Source organism: Metopolophium dirhodum, chromosome 5 (genome assembly GCF_019925205.1).
Source record: "Metopolophium dirhodum isolate CAU chromosome 5, ASM1992520v1, whole genome shotgun sequence".
NCBI lineage: Eukaryota > Metazoa > Arthropoda > Insecta > Hemiptera > Aphididae > Metopolophium > Metopolophium dirhodum.
Genome location: NC_083564.1, coordinates 6,992,838 through 7,001,707, shown reverse-complemented (window position 1 = coordinate 7,001,707; position 8,870 = coordinate 6,992,838). Strand labels below are relative to the sequence as shown.

Genomic DNA, 8,870 nt, shown 5'->3' with positions numbered 1-8,870 from the left:
TTTTGTTTAGTATTATTTCGCCCAGGTTCCTCATACAATATTTTTTTTGATTCATTTAACTCAAGTAGTTTTTTTGTAAAAATGTTTTTTAACATTAGCCGGCTATACCTGTGAGTACACTGGGACACTGAGTACCTGTGTATATGCTATATAATTTAAAAACAGACTGGTTACCTATGTTCTCTCACGTTACCATTCCAATTTATTTTTTCATTTATTTAACTCAAAGTAATTATTTATAAAAATAGTTCAAACTTTTTTTTAACTATTTTAAATGCATTTTTGGTGGGTGCCAACGTTCTTTTAATTTTTTTTATGAAGCAAACAGTTTTTGATCCTTTTTGATCCTAGGTTTTTTAAAACTGACAACCAGTTGCCATCTGATTTTTTAAAAAGAAATTTTATAGACAATTCCTAGATTCAGAAAATTCCTTGATTTTAGCATGCTTCTATAATTCACGAATCTAGGAATTCCCAGATTTATAGACAATGCCTAGATTTCGCAAATTTGAAAATATCTAAAAATTTGTCTGAATCGTCTAGAAATCTAGGAACTCCTAGACCTCGTGAATCTAGGAAACTGTCCACAAAGCATCTAGGAATTCCCAGATTTCTACGCGATTCATAGATTCAGGCAATTCCCCGATTTTTAGCCTATTACTAAATTTTATAAATCTAGGAATTCCAAGATTTCCAGATAATTTCGAGTTTGAAGAAAATTCCTAGATTTTTCAAATTTGCGGAATCTAGGCATTTCCTAGAAACCTGGGAATTCCTAGATTCGTGAATTATAGGGGCGGGCTAAAATTGAGGAATTGCCTGAATTTAGGAATTGTCTAGATTTCACAAAAATGGGAAATTGTCAGAAATCTGGGAATTCCCAGATTCAGATGCCATCTGATTTTTTAAAAATAATTTTTTGGACAATTCCTAGATTCAGGCAATTCCTCAATTTTAGCCCGCCCCTATAATTCACGAATCTGGAAATTCCCTGATTTCTAGGAAATGCCTAGATTTCTTAAATTTAGGAATTGGCTAGAAATCGGGGAATTGTGTGAATCTAGGAATCACGTTGAAATCTGGGAATTTCTAGATGATTTGTGGACAATTTCCTAGTTTCACGAGATCTAGGAGTTCCTAGATTTCTAGACAATTCCTAGTTTCAGGCAAATTCCTAGATTTTTCAAATTTGCGGAATCTAGGCATAAAATTCTTTTTAAAAAATTAGATGGCATCTGAATCTGGGAATTCCCAGATTTCTGACAATTTCCCATTTTTGTGAAATCTAGACAATTCCTATATTCAGGCAATTCCTCGATTTTAGCCATCTCCTATAATTTCCTCAATCTCAAAATTATCTGGAAATCTTTGAATTCCTAGATTCATCAAATTTAGGAATTGGCTAGAATTCAGGGAATTGCCTGAATCTAGAAATCGCGTAGAAATCTGGGAATTCCTAGATTTCTAAACTATTCCTAGTTTCAGGCAAATTCCTAGATTTTTCAAATTTCAGAAATCTAGGCACTGTCTAGATATCCAGGAATTCCTAGATTCGTGAATTATAGGAGCAGGCTAAAATCGAGGAATTGTCTGAATCTAGGCATTGTTCAAAAAATTTCTTTAAAAAAATCATTAAATAAAAAAAACATTAAAAGATTTTACTTTTATTTTTCTGAACCTGCAAACGGATAAACAAAATAGTCATTTCTATAGTCTTACTTTTACTAGTCCAAATAACTAGTCCACCCTAACCTAAATAACCTTTTTATAATTAAAGTTACGGTTACCGTTTTTCATTTTTGGAAATAAAGGTTCCGGTTCCAGTTATGGTTCCTAAATTTTTAAGGTGGTTAACCTTCCAGAATCAGTTCTTTTCAGTTCCGGTCTGGTCCCTGACTCTAATAAAATAATATTTTGTTCATAGACATACAAATATGTAACATATTAATACATCTATGATTTTGTTCACGGTCTTAGAAAATAAGGCCTGACAACTATACATTATCAGCATTCCGCTAAGTGAGGCAAATCCATTTCAAAATTTGGCCGCTGTACAATTGAGCGCTGCCTTGCAGACATTTTTTGAGGTTATGGCGTTATAGTATTATACAAGTTTAAAATAACCTTGGATCCTATAAACTATCTAGTATATTATAAACCAACTAGTTTATATGGTCGAAGAAAATAATATAATAAAATAGTCCATAAAAATAACCCTGAATGCCATACAATTATTGTTCTTAACTTCAAAATAAGTCTAACGAGCAACGCATTTGTGGCAACTTGGGAAATGTTTTCGCCTCATTAAGCGGAAATATTGTAATTGGTGGGAGGGCGGGAGGGTGGTAAGTTGTCCGACCTTATCTTCTAAAACCCTGATTTTGTTATAATCCGTTAGTATAATCCGTGATAGTGGTCTATACTTTTATGCATGGAGATTAGTGATAAGGAGACCAAACTCCTTTAGCCGCCCGTTCATAAAGTGGCCAGACATAAGTCGCACGGTTATTCTGCCACCAGGAGCGCGTCGTTCGATAACAGTGATACGTTTTACAATTATAGCATGTAGTATAATAGGGTTTATGTTTTTCGAATTAAACTTGATTTATTATTCTTTACAAATACTTAATGCTCTAGATCAGATTCAAAGCATCCATATATACAGGAGTTGGAGGATCTCGTCTAAAATTGGTTTCAATAATAAAAATCAATTATATATTATGACAATTAGCTATTAAACACATTGACAGTAATTTGTATTTTGTATTTTTACACCTACACATTAAAAATGGTTAAGTGTTGTTTTGTACCAGGGTGTAATACTGGTTATGCTCTGGATGTCAAACAACAAAAAACAATTGGATTAAAAAATAAAAGTTTATTTAAAGCACCCAAAGTAAAAAAACAAAATATCTTAACCTTATTTATGAATAATCATTTTTTTATTTAATTATTTGTTACTTATGTTATTTAGAATACAGAGCTTCAACTAGATAGCATAGAGCTATACCTTTTTTTTTTTTTTCTGTTTATAACCGACGGCGCCGCGGGAACTTTCGCATTACTGCCGCGACGCCGCCATCGTTTATTATACTTAAAATGATGTACAATTTATGTATAAATGTTTTACACCTGTTTTTTTTGGGTCCTCTAAGGGCGCATATTTAAATTAGTTTTACATGTTATCTATCAGATAAGATACATTTTGGCTGAAGGCCTGCTGTTTGCATTGTGGGTTCTCGACCCGGCTTCGCTGCCAGCCGGTCTTGTCTTCTCGTTCTGGTGATTCTCGGCCCAGATTGATAGTCGGCCGGCTTCTAACTCGTTCGCCGCGTCTTCTCCTTGATGTTCTGGAGTGTGCGTGTCGCCGTTGTTGGTTTACTAGTTTTCCCTCTGATCGTTGTTAATGTACTCGTCGTTCACGGGAGCTTTGCGCTGTGGTATGTGATTATCGTTTTACTAATTTATAGTATTATACTATATTTTATATAAAAATAAATAGTAATGGGTAAGTATTAATTTAGTTATTAAAAAACGTATTCATTTATCATTATTCGTTACTCGTTAGACTCATAGTCATTATGGAATATTTTGAATTGTATACTTTTTTTATAGCAAACACCTTTTTAACTTCAATTGTATATTTAGTAAAAATAATAAATTATAATTTATATTTCATTTGAATTCAAAAAAAATCAAAAAGAACGTACTTTTATGGTAAAGTACGTATAATGTGTGCTAAACATAGACCTTATACTAGTATAAAAAAAGTACTAAAAAAAATTCATTTACAATGAGTGGTGCTTTTCAAACACATATTACATCGATAATTGTATCTGGAAACTAAATAAACAATTTATAGGAACAACATTTTAAATTTCATGAGCGTTAAATTATGCCATTTTTGTGAAAATAATAATACAATTTGATGACGTTAGAAATATGATGCATTTGTGCGGGTGTGCAGAGCTTATCTTTTGTTCCTTGTGAGGTGTGACAAACTCGAGTATAAATATTTTTTTGAATTGTGACCGTTACAAAATAGTAGCAATCCACTCGATCGTTACATGGTATAATAGGCACACACATCATATCATGTGTTTAAATGACAAACATTTCTGCCTTAATAAATAATAATATTGTTCTGTTGTTCGGTGGTTCTACATTCTTCGATTTCCTAGTTTTTCTTACGCGATTCGCGTAAAAGTTGCCTATACCGAATCCCTTAAACAAACCACGGTGAATCGAACGACAATGTCATAATAAATAATAATATTATTGAATTTACAAACCACGTTATTATACATATTTACACGTTCTCTTAGAACACAAATGAGCACTCATGATTTTTGTACTTTGTGTTTGGCGCAGACATTAGCCGCCGTTGCAGTTTTCGCGTCCGCCATGATGACCGCTTCTGCCAAACCAACTGAACTCGTGCCCGCCGCCGCCATCGCTCCAGTGGCCGTTGCTACGCCATACGCTAGCTCGTTCACGTCACACAGCGTGGCCCACAGCGTAGCCACCCCGGTCGTACCGGCCGCTCCGTACGTGGCCGCCGCTCCATACGCCGCGGCACCATACGTCGCTTCGCCTTACGCGGCCGCACCTTACGTCGCCGCGGCTCCTTACGTGGCCCCTCCTTACGCCACGTCGCCATACGGCGCCTCTCCTTACAGTTACTACCCGTACGCCGCTCCGGCTTACCTGTAAAGGACGTTCCGAACTAAGATGACCACCGCACAGCAGTCTCCACGCGACAACGGACGAGAGACGACCGCAACAACAACTGCTAACGCCACTGATTCTTTTCATTTTTATAATATTTAGATCGCATTTTTTATACAAATATCGTTCAGACGATATAATATTATATAATTTGTAAACATAAAAAACCGTAAATGTCACGGCGACACGAACATAATGTGTATCGTGCGTGTATATACATGGAAAAATATAATGTATCAATATTATAATATAATATACCTATACACACACGTGTTCCTCCCCCTACCGACTTAATAACCTACAGTAAAACTAAAAATAGCTAATGGCCTCAGCTGCCGGGCTCAAGATCAATTAAAAAAAAAAAAAAATATACCTATAATATGTACATACTATGAAATGAATATTTGTTTGTTTGTCCTCTGTAATATATTACACCTTTTTTATATTCATCTGTTTATTTGAATTAATTTGATCGGTTATGAACCAATGCAAATTAGGGTGCAAGCATAGACACGTACGAGGCAGTTATACACGTGGCTTATATTTAAATAATATTAATCTTACTATGTAAGACTTACCGATGTTTCAAGAATTTTTTTCATCGGTTAGGTATACCTAAGTAACCAATGTTTTTGTCGTCTTCCGTACTCTAAAATTTTTATTGATTCAACAACAATTAATATTGAACACATAATTTATGCTTCTAAACTATCATAATAATTTACGGGGGACGGAGTGGCCGAGCGGACTAAGGGGTTCGATTCCAAGGCCATGGGCGGCGTTTTTCTTCGGACAAGTCACGGTGTCCGGAGAACAATTGTCGCCATCCCACACCCGGGCATGGCAGATACCTACAGGTGCCCAATCAAAAATTCTGCCAAACTAAACACATACGTGTTCCTCCCCCTATCGACTTAATATCCTACAGTAAAAACTAAAAAATAGCCAATGGCCTCAGTTGCCGGGCTCAAGATCAATAAAAAAAAAATAATTTACATTTTCGCTGAACTGCACAAATAGTTAAATTAATAGCCCATCATGATGCCAATAGAAAATAGTCTTATCTGAACTTTCAAGTGCTTATAAGGCTAGGTATTTAATTCAGATATATACTTCAGTTTAAATTGTGTAAAAAAATATACTACAACATTTTTAAATAAAACCGCAAGTTACAGAAAACTTATGTCTTAATATATTATATAATATATATGTTAAAACAATTTAATTTTATGCTGCTGTGCCTATATAATACATTCAATATTATAGGATTATACGCATATTACGTTGTGTACAGTCAGTGGCGTGGCGAAGTGAAATATTTTATCATTTTAATTCATTTTTTGAACGACCTACCTACCTAACCTTGACTACTTGATATAATACTAATTTTTGATTTTATTATTATTATTATTATTATTATTAAATAGGTACCCATTATATTCAGATGAAGTTATAATCTTGTACTACAATTAACTTAACAATTCACACCAAACATTAGTCATTACCTGAAATATTTTTTGATCGATGTGAATGCACGGTGTGCGTGTGTATATCCAGCAGGCATCTCACTGTCGGCTCGGCGAAGGTGTTATTAAATATACAAAAATAAATGATAATAAAATTACAGTAGGTTGCTACTTACCACTACATACAGTAGGTACGCTTTGAATTCAACGTTTATTTAACGACGGTGAAATCCAGAGTTCACTGTATATCGACTTTCAATGGCATTATAAGACTGCTGGAATTTTGGAGTTCTCACGTGGGCGTCCAGTTCAGTCATATAATAATATACGAATAATGAACTTACTGTTTTATTTACTTCAATTATTGCATATCGATGTGAGCGCACACATAATGTGTTGTTTCTTTATTGAACAAAATAATAAGCCCATCGGGGAAGTAAGATAATTTAATATTAAAGTGGAATATAGGTACAAAAACGAGTTTTGTACAAAAGTTCGTTAACTATCTGGGCCCTGTTAATTTTAAATCTTTGCTAATAGATGTGAAAAGAAATATTTTTATTGATAATACCAACATCAAGAAATGTTTTATTTGGTGAAATAAGTCAGTGATTATGTTTATGATTCGGTATTACAAAATCTAGTATAAGAAACATTTGTATATTTTTTCTTTTGTTCTTATTATTCGTATTATCATTTATTCAATCACGTGACTCGCTTCATCCATCACAAGCTTAGCTTAAAGGTGTAGGTAATTTTTATTATTTCCCTTAATACTTTGTATCATTTTTTGTTAATAACATAATATAATAAAAATCTTCTTTAATTAAAAAAAAAAACAAATCAATAAAAAGTCAATGCCAGTACTTATACCGTGGTATAATAATATGATGTACCCGCTAGGGCGCTAGCTACACAAAACGAAATACAAAACTTTGTGCGTATTACCATGAACAAATAAACAATAATAAATTCATGGCTAAATATATATTTACAACAGTTTCATACAATGATATATAATTTTTAGATTAAATACATTTAATAATACAACATTTAATAATACATAATGTGTAGAATCATAATGCGCAGTCTCATATAATACATGGTTTTTAGACAGCAGTCTCATATAACAATACATAATTTTTAGACAGCAGTCCCATATAACAATATACAATAAAACATAATTTCCAATGGACCGTGATATGACGGTGATGGACCGTCGCCGGTAAATTTGACCGCCCTATTAACTGGAGAAAAGACAAATTTAATGAGGGCAAACTATAATGCAATATTGCAATGAACGATAATTACTAAACGATATTCACTAAATCACATAGGTACAACGTGGTTTGAGAGTGCTGAAACAGGAACATAAAGACGCTGACTCAGCTGCAAGAAAAAACGAAGCGAAAAGGAGCCGAAAGCTGTACAAAACTAACATATAAAAAAAATCAGGCACCGAGAACTAATACAATTTAATATTTATTCGAAGAACTGACGGAGCCCGACAAACTAAACACGCGGCGGAGAACGGCAGTGTACAATGTAATACAAAGTACGTATGCGAAAAACAGCGTGCACGAACGGACCTAAAAGCGGGGGCGAAAAACGTCGGACGGACTACTGGCGAACGCGCACAATAATATTAGGTTAGGTTAAAGCTATTTTTATAGTAATTTAACGGTGTCGAACGAATAATAAATTGTCCGGCGGAAACAACAGGTGGTGCGTTTCGACCGGCCTGGCACCATCATGCGGTACGCCAAAAACTGCAGGTTGACGGGTGGCTGACGGCGGAAACTGCTGCAGGTACCACTGTGGCGTACAACGGTGATGGTAGGGGAAAACTTGGCGAACATTATTCTATGTCCACGAGGGTTTGACAGATGCAAACCCTGCGTGCCACGTTCACCAAGGACTTCCAAACGAATCTTTTCGTTCTCTTCCACGCAGACCTCCGCCGACCAACAGACCGCGCTGCAGGGTTTTCCGGGAATTCCGTGGGTACCGGCGGGTCAGACTTCACGCCACCGTACACGGGCGACTGGATTCGCAGCTCAATAGACGACCGGAAATGTTCCCGCCGCCGTATCGGTAGCTGCAGGACAGGCGTGGGAGTGATCCTACGATCGACTGCCAGGTCCAGCGCGTCAATCAATGAGATTTCCCCGGGTGCGTCCGTCTTTGATGTCACACAACAAGTTGCAGCAGGCTCCGATGATGGTGCAATTATAACTACGTCCTGCTGGTATATGGGTGAGTTTATTATTCTCAATTCCGGTGACGACCGAGTACTCTTCTTTGCGGCGTGTCCGCTGTGCAGTAACGATGACTCGACCGCAGCTGTGTTCTTGAGGTCAACTGCCAAATCCAGAACATCTACTATGGACCGACCCTCGTTATTGGCATACGACTGTTGGCATACGACAGTTCTCGATGTGGCGTCCATCTCTGTATATATATGACGTGTAAACGGACGGCGAACAGGATGAGAGCCAAACACTTAATGACGGTTTTCAAAAAACTATTTGTTACCGAAATCAATAAACTATAGTAGTAGACAACAGTATTATATTGTGGCCAGTATAGTTTGCTTGTGGCCAGCTAGTAAGTAGCAAATAGTTACAATTAAATCATATACTCAAACAATATAGTTTTATCAAGTAAAACCTACGA

General features: G+C 35.7%; 1 protein-coding gene across 1 annotated transcript; it reads left to right on the top strand.

Annotated features, from left to right (window-relative positions):
* Positions 1-4,361: 4,361 nt before the first annotated feature.
* Positions 4,362-5,150, top strand: LOC132945277 (proline-rich protein 27-like). The gene has a single exon (XM_061014975.1). It carries the CDS (start codon positions 4,405-4,407, stop codon positions 4,711-4,713), a length of 309 nt encoding a protein of 102 aa, XP_060870958.1. The 5' UTR covers positions 4,362-4,404; the 3' UTR covers positions 4,714-5,150.
* The last annotated feature ends 3,720 nt before the right edge of the window (positions 5,151-8,870 follow it).

What these genes read in the sequence shown, in the direction of transcription:
- LOC132945277 (XM_061014975.1), top strand. Translation starts at nt 4,405, where the DNA reads ATGATGACCGCTTCTGCCAAACCAACTGAACTCGTGCCCGCCGCCGCC.